Source organism: Trachypithecus francoisi, unplaced genomic scaffold, assembly GCF_009764315.1.
Source record: "Trachypithecus francoisi isolate TF-2019V2 unplaced genomic scaffold, Tfra_2.0 Lachesis_group9, whole genome shotgun sequence".
Classification (NCBI taxonomy): domain Eukaryota; kingdom Metazoa; phylum Chordata; class Mammalia; order Primates; family Cercopithecidae; genus Trachypithecus; species Trachypithecus francoisi.
The window spans coordinates 63115082-63136713 of NW_022681474.1; the positions used below are offsets into that span (position 1 = coordinate 63115082).

General features: G+C 38.8%; 1 protein-coding gene and 1 pseudogene across 3 annotated transcripts in view; both read right to left on the bottom strand.

The window, feature by feature from the left end:
* The window catches only part of CCDC7 (coiled-coil domain containing 7), a 438580-nt gene that overhangs the window by 331659 nt on the left and 85289 nt on the right, over positions 1–21632 (bottom strand). For both annotated transcript variants that reach the window (XM_033208742.1, XM_033208741.1), the window contains exons 13-14: positions 9576–9661; positions 8658–8712 (exon numbers count right to left, since the gene is read on the bottom strand). In XM_033208742.1, coding sequence (XP_033064633.1) covers positions 8658–8712; positions 9576–9661 — 141 coding nt within the window. The remainder of the gene's footprint in view (positions 1–8657; positions 8713–9575; positions 9662–21632) is intronic.
* LOC117082162 lies at positions 12647–15117 on the bottom strand (annotated as a pseudogene). Its single transcript, XR_004436499.1, has one exon. The product of XR_004436499.1 is annotated as an SRSF protein kinase 1-like (transcript).

A 21632-nucleotide genomic window follows, 5' to 3' on the forward strand; every position in this document is an offset into this window, starting at 1 on the left:
GATACAAAATTAATGTGCAAAAATCACAAGCATTCTTATACACCAGTAACAGACAAACAGAGAGCCAAATCAGAATGAACTCCCATTCACAATTGCTTCAAAGAGAATAAAATACCTAGGAATCCAGCTTACAAGGGATGTAAAGGACCTCTTCAAGGAGAACTACAAACCACTGCTCAGTGAAATAAAGAGGACACAAACAAATGGAAGAACATACCATGCTCATGGATAGGAAGAATCAATATCGTGAAAATGGCCATACTGCCCAAGGTTATTTATATTCAATGCCATCCCCATCAAGCTACCAATGAGTTTCTTCACAGAATTGGAAAAAACGGCTTTAAAGTTCATATGGAACCAAAAAAGAGCCCGCATTGCCAAGACAATCCTAAGTCAAAAGGACAAAGCTGGAGGCGTCACGCTACCTGACTTCAAACTATACTACAAGGCTACAGTAACCAAAACAGCATGGTACTGGTACCACAACAGAGATATAGACCAATGGAACAGAACAGAGTCCTCAGAAATAACCACACATCTACAGCCATCTGATCTTTGACAAACCTGAGAGAAACAAGAAATGGAAAGGATTCCCTATTTAATAAATGGTGCTGGGAAAATTGGCTAGCCATAAGTAGAAAGCTGAAACTGGATCCTTTCCTTACCCCTTATACGAAGATTAATTCAAGATGGATTAGAGACCTAAATGTTAGACCTAATACCATAAAAACCCTAGAAGAAAATCTAGGTAGTACCATTCAGGACATAGGCATGGGCAAGGACTTCATGTCTAAAACACCAAAAGCAACGGCAGCAAAAGCCAAAATCGACAAATGGATCTCATTAAACTAAAGAGCTTTTGCACAGCAAAAGAAACTACCATCAGAGTGAACAGGCAACCTACAGAATGGGAGAAAATTTTTGCAATCTACTCATCTGACAAAGGGCTAATATCCAGAATCTACAAAGAACTCAAACAAATATACAAGAAAAAAACAAACAACCCCATCAAAAAGTGGGCAAAGCATATGAACAGACATTTCTCAAAAAAAACATTCATACAGCCAACAGACACATGAAAAAATGCTCATCATCACTCGCCATCAGAGAAATGCAAATCAAAACCACAATGAGATACCATCTCACACCAGTTAGAATGGCATCATTAAGAAGTCAGGAAACAACAGGTGTTGGAGAGGATGTGGAGAAATAGGAACACTTTTACACTGTTGGTGGGATTGTAAACTAGTTCAACCACTATGGAAAACAGTATGGCAATTCCTCAAGGATCTAGAACTAGATGTACCATATGACCCAGCCATCCCACTACTGGGTATATACCCAAAGGATTATAATTATTCTACTACAAAGACACATGCACACGTATGTTTATTGCGGCACTATTCACAATAGCAAAGACTTGGAATCAACCCAAATGTCCATCTGTGACAGACTGGATTATGAAAATGTGGCACATATACACCATGGAATACTATGCAGCCATAAAAAAGGATGAGTTTGCGTCCTTTGTAGGGACATGGATGCAGCTGGAAACCATCATTCTTAGCAAACTATCACAAGAACAGAAAACCAAACACCGCATGTTCTCACTCATAGGTGGGAACTGAACAATGAGATCACTTGGACTCGGGAAGGGGAACATCACTCACTGGCCTATCATGGGGAGGGGGAGGAGGGAGGGATTGCATTGGGGAGTTATACATGATATAAATGATGACTTGATGGGTGCTAACGAGTTGATGGGTGCAGCACACCAACATGGCATAAGTATACATATGTAACAAACCTGCACGTTATGCACATGTACCCTAGAACTTAAAGTATAATAAAAAATAAAAAATAAAAAAAAAAAGAAATTAACGTGTAGCTGTCTCTAACCCAACTTCCCAGTTTGGGAAAGAATCATTTGGGAAAAAAAGTCTTTGCCTTTTCTGATACCACACTCTACAGATATTTTCTCACATCTTTTTAAACATTTTGCAATAACATGTTGTTTATAGGAAGTTTATAGGGTATGCAATGATTAAAATTTTTAAGTGACTTGATAGTTGCAAAAGAACGATAATATTTAAGGTCAGTCAAGTAGCAAGACAATCTAAAGTTTCTGTTATATCTCACACTCTGTTAATTATAGAGCAAAGATACCCTTACAGAATCCTTTTATGAACAGCAAACTAGAGTCTATCCCTAGTAGTTAGAGCATTTGCTATGTTTTTCAGGAGACAGTTATGCCAGGGTGATCTGAATGGATAGATGTGCTGTTTTGCCTGCTTGTAGAATTTAGCCCAATCTTTGGTCTCTCTCTCTCCCTCCTCCACCTCTCCCTCTCTCTTCTGCACCAGAGCCTAAGGCTGCCCCACCAACATGCGTCATTTTTTCCAGAGGCTACTTTTTTTTTTTTTTGAGACAGAGTTTTGCTCTGTTGCCCAGGCTGGCATGCAGTGGTGCGGTCTCGGCTTACTGCAGCCTCCGCCTCCCTGGTTCACGCGAGTCTTCTCCCTCAGTCTCCAGAGTGGCTGGGACTGCAGGCGCATGGCACCATGCCCAGCTAATTTTTGTATTTTTATAGAGACGGGGTTTCCCCATGTTGGCCAGGCTACTCTCGAACTCCTGACCTCAAGTGATCTGCCTGCCTCGGCCTCCCAAAGTGCTGGTATTACAGGCGTGAGCCACCACATCCTGCCCAGACATATCAAATTTGACAGGTATTGTTTACCCTTTGGATCTTTAGGAATTAATTTTTGCCTCTGTCACTCAGCTTTGTATATTTTGAAATGGAGGTAAGTATAGGGAGGTCATGGAAGGAAAATTGCCAGAATTCCCAAACCATGTAATACTCATTGAGAATTCCAGACCCATTATATCTAAAGGGCAAGTGAAGGAAACAGTATTGTGAACTGGTCATAACTCCTTGGTTCTTGACTAGTACATTCTTAATTTGTGAGACCAAAAGGTTGATAAACAATAATTTAAGATTGTACAGTAATCTAAACATCTGCAAAGGTCTCAATATTATCAGTACAACTAGTTTTATTTCTGCCAGTAGCTCCCTTTTAGGTTACACTGTTGTCTTCTTTCCAGTGTGGCATCTATGGTTTTTTACTATGGCAAGTTCATTAAAAAGCTTGCTCCATTGTTGTCTTCAAGAAATGCCCATAAGGAGATGGAAGATATCTGAGACAATTAAGGCTTTAGTTTCTAGGCAACAGAAATAACATTGCATTAAATTCCAAGTTTCTTTCTGCCAGAATTGAATGTGTCTAGCCACTCTAATTTATGGGGGCTTTTGGTTTTTTTCCTATTGTACTTTGTATATAGAATTTTTTGAAATATCAAGCATATTTGCTTTGAATTTGAACTCTTTCTTAATTTTGTATTTATCTTTTGAATAAAATGTAAATCCAAAAAAAGAAATTTACATGTAGATGTAGCAAAAGAAAAAAAATATTCAAAAGTCAAAATGTAATAACAGGTTACCTTTATTCCTTTGATGGGATCACATAAACCAGAGTCAGATATAGAGTTTACAATTTCTGAAGAAGTTTTACGTTGCATCTTAAAACGTTTATACCTTTTTTATTTTTTGTTATACTTTAAGTTCTAGGGTACATGTGCACAACTTGCAGGTTTGTTACATATGTATACATACACCACGTTGGTGTGCTGCACCCATTAACTCATCATTTACATTAGGTGTATCTCCTAATGCTATCCCGCCCCACTCCCCCGACCCCACAACAGGCCCCAGTGTGTCATGTTCCCCTTCCCATGTCCAAGTGTTCTCATTGTTCAATTCCCACCTATGAGTTAGAACATGCGGTGTTTGGTTTTCTGTTCTGGCAATAGTTTGCTGAGAATAATGGTTTCCAGCTGCACCCATGTCCCTACAGAGGACATAAACTCATCCTTTTTTATGGCTGCATAGTATTCCATGGTGTATATGTGCCACATTTTCTTAATCCAGTCTGTCATTGATGAACATTTGGGTTGGTTCCAAGTCTTTGCTATTGTGAATAGTGCCGCAATAAACATACATGTGCATATGTCTTTATAGGAGCATGATTTATAATCCTTTGGGTATATACCCAGTAATGGGATGGCTGGGTCAAATGGTATTTCTAGTTCTAGATCCATGAGGAATTGCAACACTGTCTTCCACAATGGTTGAACTAGTTTACTGTCCCACCAACAGTGTAAAAGTATTCCTATTTCTCCACATCCCCTCCAGCACCTGTTGTTTCCTGACTTTTTAATGATCATCATTCTAACTGGTGTCAGATGGTATCTCATTGTAGTTTTGATTTGTATTTCTCTGATGACTAGTGATGATGAGCAATTTTTCATGTGTTGGCTGCATAAATGTCTTCTTTTCGGACGTGTCTGTTCATATCCTTTGCCCATTTTTGAAATATTGTTGTTTTTTTCTTGTAAATTTGTTTGAGTTCTTTGTAGGTTCTGGATATTAGCTCTTTGTCAGATGAGTAGATTGCATAAATGTTCTCCAATTCTGTAGGTTGCCTGTTCACTCTGATGGTAGTTTCTTTTGCTGTGCAGAAGCTCTTTAGTTTAATTAGATCTCATTTGTCAATTCTGGCTTTTGTTGCCATTGCTTTTGGTGTTTTAGACATGAAGTCCTTGCCCATGCCTATGTCCTAAATGGTATTGCCTAGGTTTTCTTCTAGAGTTTCTGTGATTTTAGGTCTGACATTTAAGTCTCTAATCCACCTTGAATTAATTTTTGTGTAAGGTGTAAGGAAGGGATCCAGTTTCAGCTTTCTACTTATGGTTAGCCAGTTTTCCCAGCACCATTTATTAAATACGGACTCCTTTCCCCATTTCATTTTTTTTTTTTTTTTTTTTTTTGAGACGGAGTCTCACTCTGTCGCCCAGGCTGGAGTGCAGTGGCCAGATCTCAGCTCACTGCAAGCTCCGCCTCCCGGGTTTACGCCATTCTCCTGCCTCAGCCTCCGGAGTAGCTGGGACTACAGGCGCCCGCCATCTTGCCCGGCTAGTTTTTTGTGTTTTTTAGTAGAGACGGGGTTTCACCGTGTTCGCCAGGATGGTCTCGATCTCCTGACCTCGTGATCCGCCCGTCTCGGCCTCCCAAAGTGCTGGGATTACAGGCTTGAGCCACCGTGCCCGGCCCATTTCTTGTTTTTGTCAGGTTTGTCAAAGATCAGATGGTTGTAGATGCATGGTATTATTTCTGAGGGCTCTGTTCTGTTCCATTGGTCTATATCTCTGTTTTGGTACCAGTACCATGCTGTTTTGGTTACTGTAGCCTTGTAGTATAGTTTGAAGTCAGGTAGCATGATGCCTCCAGCTTTGTTCTTTTGGCTTAGGACTGTCTTGGCAATGTGGGCTCTTTTTTGGTTCCATATGAACTTTAAAGCCGTTTTTTCCAATTCTGTGAAAAAACTCATTGGTAGCTTGATGGGGATGGCATTGAATCTATAAATTACCTTGGGGAGTATGGCCATTTTCACGATATTGATTCTTCCTATCCATGAGCATGGAATATTCTTCCATTTGTTTGTGTCCTCTTTTATTTCATTGAGCAGTAGTTTGTAGTTCTCCTTGAAGAGGTCCTTCACATTCCTTGTAAATTGAATTCCTAGGTATTCTATTCTCTTTGAAGCAATTATGAATGGGAGTTCACTCATGATTTTGCTCTCTGTTTGTCTGTTATTGGTGTATAAGAATGCTAGTGACTTTTGCACATTGATTTTGTATCCTGAGACTTTGCTGAAGTTGCTTATCAGCTTAAGCAGATTTTGGGCTGAGACGATGGGGTTTTCTAAATATACAATCATGTGATCTGCAAACAGGGAAAATTTGACTTCCTCTTTTCCTAACTGAATACCCTTTATTTCTTTCTCCTGCCTGAATGCCCTGACCAGAACTTCCAACACTGTGTTGAATAGGAGTTTTGACAGAGGACATCCCTGTTTTGTGCCAGTGTTCAAGGGGAATGCTTCCAGTTTTTGCCCATTCAGTATGATATTGGTTGTGGGTTTGTCATAAATAGCTCTTATTATTTCGAGAGATGTTCCATCAAGACCGAATTGAGCATTTTTAGCACGAAGGGCTGTTGAATTTTGTCATTTTCTGCATCTATTGAGATAATTAAGTGGTTTTTGTCTTTGGTTCTGTTTATATGCTGGATTACATTTATTGATTTGCATATGTTGAACCAGCCTTGCATCCCAGGGATGAAGCCCACTTGATCATGGTGGATAAGCTTTTTGATGTGCTGTTGGATTCGGTTTGCCAGTATTTTATTGAGGATTTCTCCACTGATGTTCATTAGGGATATTGGTCTAAAATTCTCTTTTTTTGTTGTATCTCTGCCAGTCTTTGGTATCAGGATAATGTTGGCCTCGTAAAATGAGTCAGGGAGGATTCCCTCTTTTTCTATTGATTGAAAGTTTCAGAAGGAATGGTACCAGCTCCTCCTTGTATCTCTGGTAGAATTCGGCTGTGAATCCGTCTGGTCCTGGACTTTTTGGTTGGTAGGCTATTAAATATTGCCTCAATTTCAGAGCCTGTTGTCTATTCATGGATTCAACTTCTTCCTGATTTAGTCTTGGGAGAGTGTACGTGTCCAGGAATTTATTCCTTTCTTCTAAGTTTTCTAGTTTACTTGCATAGAGGTGTTTATAGTATTCTCTGATGGTGGTTTATATTTCTGTGGGGTCGGTGGTGATATCCCCTTTATCATTCTTCATTGTGTCTATTTGATTCTTCTCTCTTTTCTTCTTTATTAGTCTTGCCAGTGGTCTATCTATTCTGTTGATCTTTTCAAAAAACCAGCTCCTGGATTCATTGACTTTTTGAAGGGTTTTTTGTGTCTCTATCTCCTTCAGTTCTGCTCTGATCTTAGTTATTTCTTGCCTTCTGCTAGCTTTTGAATGTGTTTGCTCTTGCTTCTCTAGTTCTTTTAATTGTGATGTTAGTGTGTCAATTTTAGATCTTTCCAGCTTTCTCTTGTGGGCATTTAGTGCTATAAATTTCCCTCTACCCACTGCATTAAATGTGTCCCAGAGATTCTGGTATGTTGTAACTTTGTTCTCATTGGTTTCAAAGAACATCTTCACTTCTGCCTTCATTTCGTTATGTACCCAGTAGTCATTCAGGAGCAGGTTGGTCAGTTTCCATGTAGTTGAGTGGTTTTGATTGAGTTTTTAGTCCTGAGTTCTATTTTGATTGCACTGTGGTCTGAGAGATATTTTGTTATAATTTCTGTCCTTTACATTTGCTAAGGAGTGCTTTACTTCCAATTATGTGGTCAATTTTGGAATAAGTGCAATGTGCTGCTGAGAAGAATGTATATTCTGTTGATTTGGGGTGGAGAGTTCTGTAGATGGCTATTAGGTTCACTTGGTGCAGAGTTGAGTTCAATTCCTGGATATCCTTTTTAACATTGTCTCATTGATCTGTCTCATGTTGACAGCGGGGTGTTAAAATCTCCCATTACTATTGTGTGGGAGTCTAAGTCTCTTTGTAGGTCTCTAAGGACTTGCTTTATGAATCTGGGTGCTCCTGAATTGGGTGCATATATATTTAGGATAGTTAGCACTTCTTGTTGAATTGATCCCTTTACCATTATGTAATGACCTTCTTTGTCTCTTTTGATCTTTGTTGGTTTAAAGTCTGTTTTTTCAGAGACTAGGATTGCAATCCCTGCCATTTTTTGTTCTCCATTTGCTTGGTAGATCTTCCTCCATCCCTTTATTTTGAGCCTATGTGCACGTGAGATGGGTCTCCTGAATACAGCAAACTGATGGGTCTTGACTCTTTATCCAATTTGCCAGTCTGTATCTTTTAATTGGACCATTTAGCCCATTTACATTCAAGGTTAATATTACTATGTGTGAACTTGATCCTGTCATAATGATGTTAGCTGGTTATTTTGCTCGTTAGCTGATGTAGTTTCTTCCTAGCATTGATGGTCTTTACATTTTGGCATATTTTTGCAATGGCTGGTACCGGTTGTTCCTTTCCATGTTTAGTGCTTCCTTCAGGAGCTCTTGTAGGGCAGGTCTGGTGGTGACAAAATCTCTCAGCATTTGCTTGTATGGAAAAGATTTTATTTCTCCTTCACTTATGAAACTTAGTTTGGCTGGATATGAAACTCTGGGTTGAAAATTCTTTTCTTTAAGAATGTTGAATATTGGCCCCCACTCTCTTCTGGCTTGTGGAGTGAAATACTTATACCTTTTTAAGACAAATAGAGTAGCTATTGCTTTATACATTTGGGTTACAAACGTTTTCAAAAATTTGAAATTCAAATAGGTTAAAGGGAATTCTCCAAAGTCATATAACCAGTAAGTTGCTGTTCTGACTCCCAATATGATGTTCTTTCCTCTATAGTTGTTTGAACCATGGTAATTTTCATAATATTGACACAAATATGCCCGGGTTTGCCATTTCGTTTTCTGAACCTTGATGAGAAGAGTCCATCAACAAGAAAGACATTATCTCAGGAAGAATTTTAGTTCACACACACACACAGAGACACATACACACACAGATATATATACCTATAAACCCATACATAATAATGTTTCTCTACATATGACTATCAGAGCAAGTATTAATCAAATATTGATGCATACAGAGAGTGGGTGTGTTACCTGTACTTGATCCAAATCTTCTTTTATTTTCAACTCTTTTTCTGGAGACATCTTCCTGTAACATAAAATGTTTTAAAATGCATCATGATATTTTTAAATGCATCACCGCTTTGCTTTCTTGAGGAGGACTTTTTCAACAATTTTAAAATAATGAAGTTTTTTTAAAAAAATCATATTTCTAAGAGACATAAAATTCATACAGGCTAAATTACAAACAACTGAGTAACATTTCTCAAGCTAACTTCTCACTGGTATGATTAAGATGTGAAAAGACAGATATTCAAAGCATATTGGTCATTTTTTCTTCTTGGGTGATTTTTTGTTAAAGGTCAAAGCCCTTTGTCCCATGAATTTCTTTTCAGGATTTGTGGAATTCTATAAAGTTTGACTTCATAGTTTCCTTTTAAAAAATATTTTAATATCAGTGTTTAACCAGGCAAATTCAAATGCAATAATTATTTTATAATACTAAAGAAAATATTTACTTAAAAATGCTACTTTATAATAATACACATACACAAAAAATAAATAACCTTTTATAAGAATAATACAATTAATAAGTACAGTAGAAAAGAACAGCCAAGACTGTGGAGCTAACAAATTACAAAGCATGAGCTAGACCATTAAAGAAACAATGTAAATGCTTTTTTCCTAAAATTAAAGATTTAATTCTGTTTACCTATTTCTGAATGTATTGTGGTTCAATCTCCTCTTCCAGTCCATTTTTGGTTCTTTGTTCTTCCCTTTTTAGCTTTATCCCATAATCATATACTGGTATGCTTATAAAAACATGTGTTTGCCAATTTTATGTTTTCAAAAGCTTATTCATAAGTTATGTTTATTTGACTTTAAATTATTTGTATAAAAAGAAAATATAAATTAACAAAAAAAAGATTAACATGTATCTTTATGTCTTACTTTTCTGAATCCTCAGATTTTCCTTTGTCTTTTTTCTTCACAGTTTTCACAGCTTTCTTTGTTCGATTATTTGTAGGCTTAGTTTTCTGTATAATTTTATATAAGCAGAAATAAAGGGTTGAAAACGCAATAAGTTATAGAAAAATATGATAATATATATTGTCAATGTACATTTTACTCTAAGAGTCACTATACAACGTTTCAAGAAAAATTATCTGCATAGAAGCAAAACAAAATGAAGGGTTGAAATAAAGGGTTGAAAACACAATAAGTCATAGAAAAATATGATAATATATATTGTCAATGTACATTTTACTCTAAGAGTCACTATACAACGTTTCAAGAAAAATTATCTGCATAGAAGCAAAATAAAATGACACATCTGGTCTGTTTGTAATAGTGCTTTATGTGGTGTAAGTTGTATATAAGCTAATACATATTAAAACATTTAAATTTTTCTGACAATTACAATCAATTATGTTATAATGTGGCATATGCCTTCCTGAAAATCACCTCACTATGCAAAAACACGCAATAAAACCTATAGGATGTATGGGGGAAATGGGTTAAGTGCACATCTTGCAAAAACCTTGTAGGTGATATATTTTAAAAATAAAACCTAAGAAAAACAGTACTATAGTACACAGTTAAATGATTAAGAATACATAAATACCATGAGAAATATAGACTTTGATTTTTAGAAAGACCTGAAACTTGTTTGTGAAAGTGAGCATTGAATAGGTTGCAACTTGTGAGTTATTGCACAGTGGAAGGAAATTATCTGAAATTAAAATGTCATACAACCAGATGTGGGCTGGTGTGGCATACTATACACAGGTGAACCAAGGTAGATGGAGAAAGTTGCTTTCTGCTTTTTTTCTTTTTTTTTTTCTTTTTGTTTTGAGATGCGAGTCTCACTCTGTTGTCCATGCTAGAGTGCAGTGGCACGATCTCAGCTCACTGCAACCTCCACCTCCTGGGTTCACACAATTCTCCTGTCTCAGCCTCCTGAGCAGCTTAGATTACAGGGGCCTGCCACCACACCCAGCTAATTTTTGCATTTTTAGTAGAGACGGAATTTCATCATATTGATCAGGCTGGTCTTGAACTCCTGACCTCAGGTGATCTGCCCGCCTCGGCCTCCCAAAGTGCTGGGACAACAGGCGTGAGACACTGCACCCAGCCCTTCTGCTTTCACTCATTGTTTTTGCAGATGAAACTGCTTAAGCACATGTGAAATTCAAACTATGCTCAAATTGTTCAATTAAGTTAGAACAAGTTTGCATTTCAAACAAACATTATAGCAGAACTAACCACGTCTTAAAGTATTCTTGAGCTGCTGTGTAGTACAAGATCTTTTTTTTTTTCAGTAGAAAGAATAAAAATGTATTCAGGGCTTTATTTTTAATAGACAGCAAATAGAAATCCTTTACTGAGATCATGGCAATTTGACAGTATTATAATTAAGCTCAATAAAGGTACATGGGGTACTTGGAAGATCAAGTTCTACAACTGCCTATTTCCACATCTTTCAATCCAACTGGTTCCTTAAACAATAGGGGGAAAAGCCCTTATTTGGTGGAGGAGCATTTCCAAAATGAAGTTACAGGTTCTCTCTCTCTCAAAATTTACTGTCGTGTCAACTGTTAAAATAGGGCCTTTTGTGTGTTTTGTTATTTCACCTTAATATCACCAGAATTCCTGTAATTCCACAACTGTGATTTTACAATGTAGAAGAGAATTCAGTTCTAGTCTATTGCTTTAGATGTAAAAACAGCTGAAAACCCAAAGTGGATTAGAATTGCTAAAGGATTTCCCTGCCATTGTTTGATACAATCTATTCTCTTGATTCTTGATAGGTGCATAGGAAGCCTAACTTAGAATTCTTTCTACAGGAACATGTCTGATTTCAGGAGTACCCAATGAAGGATCCGATGGATGGTCGGCCAGTTACTCAGAGTAATATGTTTATGAATTAAATGGATTGCATAATGGCACCACTTTTCCTTTGTCACTGTTGGTGGATAAATGACAAAGTAGATTCCAATCTCCTGTATAGAAAGGTGGTTACCCAACAGCCTCACTGGTGGCTTGCTAGCAGTAGAGCCTCAAGTCGCACCTCTGTGGCTTTCTGTAAATTTGAGTCCTATAGCCACTTCGAGAATGTGTAATCCCCAAGGCCCACTTGGTCCATGCTGAAGAAGTGGCTGTGACCCCAATCTTGCCCCTTTTGCTCTTCAATATTACTGGAGGAATATGTAATATCTAGGTCAAGTCTAGGAGAGGCTCATCCTAAAAAAAATTGCAAAGTCTTTTCTCAATTAAAACAAAAAAGCCTCAAATACATCTCAATCATGTCAAAATTATGGTTAAAAACTGACATTATGTAGGGAAATAGCAGCAGAGAATGGCTAATCTTAAGAAAAAACCAACCAACCAAAAAAACAAAACAAAAGAAGACCAACAAAAAAAAAGTGGCACCCCACCCCTCCCCTTGGTTCTTTCAATTGGGGTTAAAGACTCGAGCCTCTGAGAAAATGAGAAAGGGAAAGCCATAGAGGAAAACTGCTTCAAGGCCAGAATTTTGGGCAAGGTAAAGAAAAGGTTGTACATGAAAGCAGGGACTGTCTGGAAAAGAATCAGAATCTCAAGATCTATTTTTCTTAAATGGGAAACTCTGAAACCCAGATCTCTGTTCTACCATCATCCTGATCCTTAAGTTATAGGGCAATAAACTCAAGTGCAATGAGTAAAGTGCCAGCCACAGATACAAAAACAAAAAATAAAACAAAACAGCCAACCAAAATAACTCTGGTCTTAGAGTAATAGAAGACATATAGGAAAGGACTGTCTATAGAACACCTGAGGTTCTCAAGAAATTACTATTCAATGGTTCTGTTTTTGCTTACACGAAAAATCAGACTAAAGATTCAAAGATCTTAACTATTAAAGGATGAAAGGAATTTGACAGTGCTTTGAACAGTGATAAAATGGTACCCAAATATGGTGTTCATACAGCTAACTAAAAAAGATAGTAGCTTAAAAGTTGCAGGAAAAAATGTGAACTTAGAGAACAACAGAAATAGTCCAGGAAGATGATGCAGCCTGGACACAGCAAGTTTAATGTCTCTGCTGTACATAGAATTAACACCCTTTCCCCTCCTCATCCTCATGCAGGCAATAGAATATGCACTAGAAAATTTGACTCTTAGAGTCAATGAATAAAAGGATGGGCTCATACACCTTCATAGCTCTTTTCAAAAAGGATGCTTATAATTTAAAGGATGTCCTAATGGGAAGGAAAGGTACAGGGCAAGAGGCAGTTTCACATTTCAGTCCATTAGTCTTTGGTAGAGCCCAACCAAGGCCAAATTCACCTAGGATGCCCAATGGCTGTGGGGATCTCCACAGTGTCAAGTAAGCAAACCCAAATGAACATGTTGGATTACCAAAAAAAAAAAAAGATCTAGAAACTCTTGAAGAAAGAGCTTCACCCTAAAAAGGGAAGAGGAAAATGTTTGGAGGGGAAGGGCCGAGGGTCAGTGTGTGATCTCTGCTGTGGTGCTGGGCAGGGGCTTAGGAGTTAAGCCAAGGGTGCCGGAGACAGTCGGTGGCAGTGGCTCTCTTCTCAGGGATCAACTCCAACATGGGCAGTAAGAAATCTGTGAAGCCAGCTGCCTCTTCCTGAGACCACTCATACTTCTCCACTAGAACCTCAAAAAGGCCCCAACGTTTCAGCTTCGTGATACGTTTCAGGTCACCTTTTTTGGTGAAAACTTCTTTGTAATATTTTCCTGCCACAATGAGCTGGCAAGGCACCTTCCCTAGAAGTTCTATGATCAATGCAATGTGATCTTCATCTTAAGTGTACTCTTCCCCTGAATGACATTCAAACAAATAGGCATCTGTGGCCAGTTCAATGGCCATGCATGACGTGCTCCAAATGTCAGCAGGGGTATTATAGCCAGATCCTATTAGAACTTCCAAGGAATGATATTTACTCGTTTGAGTATCTTCAGTGAAATGTTTGTGCACCCAACAAGCATTTCCAAGATCAGCAATCTTCACCTTGAGCTTTTCTGCATTTTTTGGCTCACGGAAATTAACAGGAAAATTTCCAGCCATGGATTTTCCTTTGTTGTCCAGTGGTCCATTATGTTCTTGCTCTTGTTCATCTTCACAGGGTATCTCTAGCCAAATGCTTCCTTGAAGTTGGCTAAAGTACTGTTCACTGAATGACTAATCTACAGTTGAGGAAGACTGGTACACCATGGAGTCTGACACCTCAGATGTTATAGGTGTACAGGAGTCTGTTTCTTGAGATGTGTTACTGTCTCCATTTTGGGAGCTTAGGAAACTAGATTCCTGATTCAAATTTTGGACATCACAGTTATTAGCATTATGTAGATCCTCTTTATGTCTCAATGTTTCATTATTCCTGTTCTGAGTATAATTAATGACTTCAATCACTCCATTGCAATTAATTTCTGCTGCACCACCCTCTGTATCACGTTCCATAAGTGTTTGATCCTGGCCAATGGTACTTGACTCTTCAAGTTTTTCTTGGGCCATTTTATTAGGTGGGTTCTCTTTCAAGGGTCTTTCAACAGGACTCTCTGATTCTCCTTGCTTGTTTGGTCTTTTTTGCCCAGGGCCCGACTCTCTCCATTTCCTCAATTTCCTGCATTCGCTTCTCTAGTAATTCCACCTGGCGCTTCTGCTTCTTCTTCAATTTCTTCTTCTTCTTCTTTGACATTTTGTCAGCTGATTTAGGTTGGGGAGCAGTACTGACTGCAGATCCAGAAGGCGGAGGAGCTCCAGACTGCTGCCATTCTGTTGCTTCTGCAGCCAGCCTCCAAAAGTACTGCTCATTCACTGACAATAAGATGTTCTCTGGTTTAATGTCAGCGTGGATGATACGGCACTTAGTATGTAAATAATCAACACCCTGTAACAACTTGCTGAATAATTTTTTTGACACAAGGCAGTTGAAGTCACTGATAATTGGACTTCATGATCCACTTGAGCAGATGATGCCCCAAAACTTCAAATACCATGCAGATATGTGTTCCATTAACTCCTGATATTTTAAAGTCATCTAGTAGTTGTACAACCATTTCTCTATCTGAATCATTAGGATCTGAATTGCGAGCTGACTCAGCAACCGGATTTCATCTAGTGCTGTTTCGGTGTAATGTTCAGCACTTTTAACTACTTTCATTGCCACAAATTTCTTCCCCTGAATATCCCATGATAACCATACCATAGAAAAGTGTCCCCAGCCTAACTTTTGGATCACGTGATATCTCCCACTGAATAGATCTCCAATTTTCACAAGATGATAACCTCCTTTACAATAATCATTAGGATCTTCTTGCTCATCATCACCAGATCCCAGAATCTCCTCTTCCTGCTCTGGTAGATCACTCTCGGAGTGGTGAGCAGAGCCTCGGTGCTGAGTTTCAGATTTCCTTTGGGCTTTGTCTTTCTTGGGTATGGTCCTTTACTTTTGGGCCTGGAGCACAATCACTTTCCACTCCATGGTGAGACCAATAACTGCCAGGCACCTGCGCACCAATACAAGATCATTTTATACAAGAAAGTAAGGGAAAAAATTAATAATTAAAAATTATTAAAAATTTTAGGAGGTTTGGACAAGATGGCAGACTAGAAGCATCTCATATGCACCATTCTCACAGATCAGAAACAAAAGAGGCTAGTAAACATTGACCCTGCAGGCCGATCATCTGAGAAACCATGTTATGATCCATCACGGCAGCAGGGTAACACAAAGAGCAGAGATGAGTGAGGTGGGACACCAGCATGTCTGGGCTCAGTGCAGAGCCAGGAGAACCTTCCAATATGGGAAAGGCTGAGTAAGTGAACCATTTTCCAACATGGGAAAGGGTGAGAGTCCCTAGGGGGATTCAAGTCTCCACAGGGACCTGTGCAAGACTGGGAATGGGAGAAATCCCCTGGGCCCCCACCAACGCTACCACATTTCTAGACTGAAGGAAGAGCCACTGGGACATTTTGTGGGGGCAACTCTTGCATCCACGGGGACCTCTACAAGCCTGGGGCCCAAGGGCAGACCAGTACCAATATTACTGCCTCAGTAAAAACCACAGTTGCAGTGCCTGGGAGCTGTACGATTTATCCATGTCTTCTTGCCAGATGGGGCTCAAGGCCAGCTTCTGGACTAGCAGGCCCACTTTGGGCCAAACTCGGCTGGCCACTCCACACCACTGGTAGCCAGGCAGGTGAGGCTTGCTAGAGCTTCCAGCCCAGCAGTCCTGCTTTTGTGTGAACTCCGCTGGAGGGTGCAGCCTCCTGCTTTCCCAGGAAACACCCAGAGAGCTGAGCAGGTGACTCCACCCACCCCTCCCATTGAAACCCATATTGGCAACACCTTCTAGAGCTTCCAGGCCAGTGGCCATGCTTCTGTTTAAACTCAGCGAGAGGGTGCACCTTCCTGTTGTCCCAGGAAACATCTAGACTATAGACCAAGCATCCCCACCTACCCCCATTTCTGGTAGCCAGGTGAGCCATGCCTGCTACAGCTTCTAGCACAGTGGTCCGACTTCTGCCTGAATTTGCCTCCTGCTGCCCTGGAAACACCCAGAAAGCAAGGCGAGCAACTCTATCCACCCCTGTGGCTCTCTAAAATAAATCAATCATACAAAAACAAAGAAAAAAAAATGAAAAAAAAACTCTGAGAAATTTGGGGTTAGGTAGAGGTCAAATCTATGACTTATTGGTATTCCTGAAAGAGGCGGGGAAAAAGCAAGCAACCTGGAAAACATATTTCACTGTATCATTGATGAAAACTTACCCAACCTCGCTAGAGAGGACAACATTCAAATCCAAGAAATACACAGAGCCCCTGAAAGGTATTACACAAGAAGATAATCCCCAAGACACATAATCATCAGATTTTCAAAAGTCAACATGAAAGAAAAGATGATAAAGGCAGTTAGAGAGAATGTGCAGGTCACCTACAAAAAGAACCCCACCTATCAGGCTAAAAGTGGACCTTTCAGCAGAAACCCTACAAGCCAGAAGAGATTGGGGGCGGGGCAGGGGGAGGCCTATATTCAGCATTCCTAAAGAAAAAAATTTCCAGCCAAGAATTTCATATCCAGCCAAACTGAATGTCATATGTGGAAAAGAAATAAGATCCTTTTCAGGCAATCAAATGCTAACAACATGATAGCGAGATCAAACTCATACATACCAATATTAGCACAGAATGGAAATGGGCTAAATGCCCAAATTAAAAGGTACAGAGTGGCAAGCTGGAAAAAGAAGCAAGACCCAATGGTATGCTATCTTCAAGAGATCCATCTCACAAGCAATGACATCCACATAGGCTCAAAATAAAAAGACAGAGAAAAATTTACCATGCACATGGAAAACAGGAAAAAGCAGGAGTTGCAAACCTAATTTCAGGCAAAATGGACTTTAAGTGAATAAAGATCAAACAAGGTAAAGATGGGCAGTACATATTGGTAAAGCGTTCAATTCTACAAGAAGATTTAACTATTCTAAACATATACACACCCAACATAGGACCACGCAAATTGATACCCAGGGTAAGCAAGTTCTTAGAGACCTACAAAGAGACTTAGACTCACACACAATAATAGTGGGACACTGCTATTAGACAGAAGACCCCACTGACGGTATTAGACAGACCATTGAGGCAGAAAATAAACAAAGATATTCAGCACCTAAACTCAACATTTGACCAGTGGACGAATAGACACTACACAAGGCTCCACCCAAAAACAACAGAATATACATTCTTCTCATCACAACATAGCACATACTCCAAAAAATCTAACTGGCCATAAAATAATCCTTAGCAAATTTTTAAAAATCAAAATCATACCAACCATACTCTCAGACTACAGCAAAATAAAAATAGAAATCAAGACTAAGAAAATCACTCAAAACCATAGAATTACATGGAATTTAAACAACCTCCTCCTGAATGACATTTGGGTAAACAATGAAATTAAGGCAGAAATTAGGAAGTTCTTTGAAACTAATGAGAACAAAGATACAACATACCAGAAACTAGGACACAACTAAGGCAGTGTTAAGAGGGAAGTTTATAACACTAAATGCCCAACATGAAAAAGTTAGGAAGATCTAAAATTAACAACCTAACCTCACAACTAGAAGAAGAAGAGAAGAGTAAACCAACCCCAAAGCAAGCAAAAAGTAAGAAGTACCCAAATCAGAACTGAACTGAAGAAACTGAGATACAAAAAAACATATGAAAGATCAACAAATCCAGAAATCGGTTTTATAAAAAAAATTAATAAGATAGACCACTAGCTAGACAAATAAAGAAAAACAGAGAGCAGATCCTGATAAACACAATTAGAGATGACAAAGCAGATGTTACCACTGACACCACAGAAATACCAATAACCCTCAGAAACTACTATGATTGCCTCTATGCACACAAACCAGAAAATCTATACTAGAAATGAGTACATCAAACTAGAAATGGATAAAAAATTCCTGGACACATACAACCACCCAAAAATGATCCAGGAAGAAACTGAATCCCTGAGCAGACCAATAATGATTTCCAAAATTGAATTAGTAACAAAAAGCTTACCAACCAAAATAAGCCCAGGACCAGACAGATTCACAGCCAAATTCTACCAGATATATAAAGAAGCGCTGGTGCCATTTCTACTAAAATGATTCAAAAAAACTGAGAGGAGGGACTCCTCCCCAGTTCATTCTATGAGGCCAGCATCATCCTGATGCCAAAACTTGGCAGAGACACAACAAATAAAGAAAACTTCAGGCCAATATCTTGATGAACATAGATACAAAAATCTCAACAAAATACTAGCAAACTGCTTCCAGAGGCACATCAAAAACCTAATCCACCATGATCAAATAGGCTTTATCCCTGGGATGCAAAGTTGATTCAACATAGGCAAATCAGTAAATCTGATTCACCAAATAAACAGAACTAAAAACCAAAACCACATTATTATCTCGATAGAGGCAGAAAAGACTTTCAATAAAATTCAACATCTCTTCATGTTAAAAACCTTCAATAAACTAGGCATTGAAGGAACATACATCAAAATAATAAAAGCTATCTATGACAAAACCACAGCCAACATCATATTGAATGGGTAAAAGCTGAAAGCATTTTCCTTGAAAATCAGCACAAGACAATGATGCCCTCTCTCACCATTTCTATCCAACACAATATTGGAAGTCCTGGCAAGAGTAATCAGGCAAGGGAAAGCAATAAAGGGCATCCAGACAGGAAGAGAGGAAGTGAAACTACCCCTGTTTGCTAGCATGATTCTATATCTAGAAAACTCCACAGCCTTGGCCCAAAATCTCCTTCAGCTGATGAATAACGTCACCAAAGTTTCAGGGTACAAAATCAATATACAAAATTAGTGGCACTCCTATACAACAATATCCAAGCCAAGAGCCAAATCAGGAATGCAATCGCATTCTCAACTGCCACTAAAAGAATAAAATATCTAGGCATATAGGTAACTATGGAAGTGAAGGATCTCCACAATGAGAACCTTAAAACACTGCTCAAAGAAATCAGATGACACAAACAAATGGGAAAATATTTCATGCTCATGGATAATGAGAATCAATATTGTTAAAATGGTCACACTTCCCAAAGCGATTTAAAGATTCAAAGCTATTCCTATCAAACTACCAATGTCATTCTTCACAGAAATAGAAAAAACTATTCTAAAATGCATAAGGAACCAAAAAAGAGTCAGAATAGCCAAGGCAATCCTAAGGAAAAGAATAAAGCTAGAGGCATCACACTACCCAACTTAAAACTATACTAAAGGGCTACAGTAACCAAAACAGCATGGTACTGGTGCAAAAACAGACACCTAGGCCAATGGAACAGAATAGAGAAGCCAGAAATAAGGCTGCACACCTAAAACTATCTGATCTTCAACAAACCTGACAAAAACAAGCAATGAAGAAAGGACTCCCCATTCAAAAAATGAGGGTGGAATAACTGGGCAGCCATATGCAGAAGATTGAAATTGTACCCCTACCTTACACTACATTCAAAAATCAACTCAAAATGAATTAAAGACTTAAATGAAAACCCAAAACTATAAAAACTCTGGAAGATAACCTAGGAAATACCATTCTGGACATAGGACTTGGCAAAGATTTTATGATAAAGATGCCAAAAGCCATTTCGACAAAAACAAAAACTAACAAATGAGATCTAAACTAAAGAGCTTCTGCATAACAAAAGAAATATCAACAGAGTAAACAGGCAACCTAGAGATTGGGAGAAAATATTAGTAAACTATGCATCTGACAAAGGTATTATATCCAGAATCTATAAGGAACTTAAATTTACAAGGGAAAAATGACTCCATTAGAAAGGGGACAAAGGACATGAATGGACAATTTTCAAAAGAAGACATACATGTAGCCAACAAGCATACAAAAAATGTACAACATCAGTAATCATTAGAGAAGTGCAAACCAAAACCATAATAAAATATCATCTCATACCAGTCAGAACGGCAACTATTAAAAAGTCAAAAATAACAGATGCCGGTGAGTTTGAGGAGAAAAGGGAAAATTTACACACTGCTGGTGGGAGTGTAAATTAGTTGTGGAAAGCAGTGTGGTGATTCCTCAAAGAACTTAAAAAAGAATTACCATTTGACCCAGCAATCTCATTGTTGGGTATATACCCAAAGGAATATAAATCATTTTACCATGAAGACACATGCACATATATGGTTATTGCAGCACTATTCACAATAGCAAATACATGGAGTCAACCTAAATGCCCATCAACAGTGAGCTGGATAAAGAAAATGTGATACGTATACACCATGGAATACTACATAGCTATGAAAAATAATTAGATAATATCCTCTGCAGCAACATGGGTGGAGCTGGAAGCCATTATCCAAATGGCTAGTGCCAAATACCCCATGATCTTACTTATAAGGGTGAGCTAAACAACAAGACCACATGGATTCTAAGAGAGTAACAACAGACACTGGGGCCTACTTGAGAGTGGAGAGTGGTAGGAGGAAGGGGATCAGAAAAAATACCTATCGGGTACTATGCTTATTACCCAGGTGATAAAATTATCTGTACACCAAACACCCATGACATGCGAAGTTTACCTATATAACAAACCTGCCCATGTACCCCTAAACCTAAAATAAAAGTTAACCAAAACGTGAGGTTTGCTGGGAGGAAACAGATATATTCAAGTGCTAGCAGCTTGTGAGACGGCAAGACTTAAGTCTCAAAAAGCCATCTCAAAATCTCAAGCCGCCTAGAGGATGTTTAAGGGGAAAGGTGGTATGGAAATGATGCACAGGAGAGGCATGGGGTGTAGGTCTGCTTGTTGCTTTCTGATGGCTAGCTGGAGTAACAGACCATCCACAAGCCTGGTTGGTGTCATCTCTGCAGGGGTCTGGTTATAGACTAACTGCTCCAATTTCTTCCTGGAAGGGAGAAAATTGCAACCACCCTCTCTGCTTCCTGCCTGGGTTGTTTCAAGATTAGCCTTTGGAATTCTCAAGCAAACAGGTAGTTAGACATATATGTAGCAAGAAACAAAGTGAGGGAGGGGTTACTTCTAGAGTAAACTAGCAACCCGGCTATCCCAGTGAGGACTAAACTCTGACCTTTTCTCTCTCTTGCTGAAATTCCTATTTAAGGGGCCTGGGAAGACATGCCCTATAAACCATAAAATCTAAATAGACGCATTTTATTTAACCCTATATAACATGCTTACTCTCCAACCTGACTCTGGCATCACATCACATGACAGATAAAGAAAGAAATCCAAATATTTGACCCCAAAATATGTTTCTTTGCCATATTTTGAAACAGTCCTGCAAAGCCATCTTTTACTGGGGAGATTTGCATCTGTAAATAACTTCTATTAATGTAATTAACGTAATTAGATCTTTCCCCTTTCCTCCCACCCTTGAAGAGATTAGCTGAGAGTCCAGCACCTCTTAAAGGTCTAAACAGGAAACACTTGCC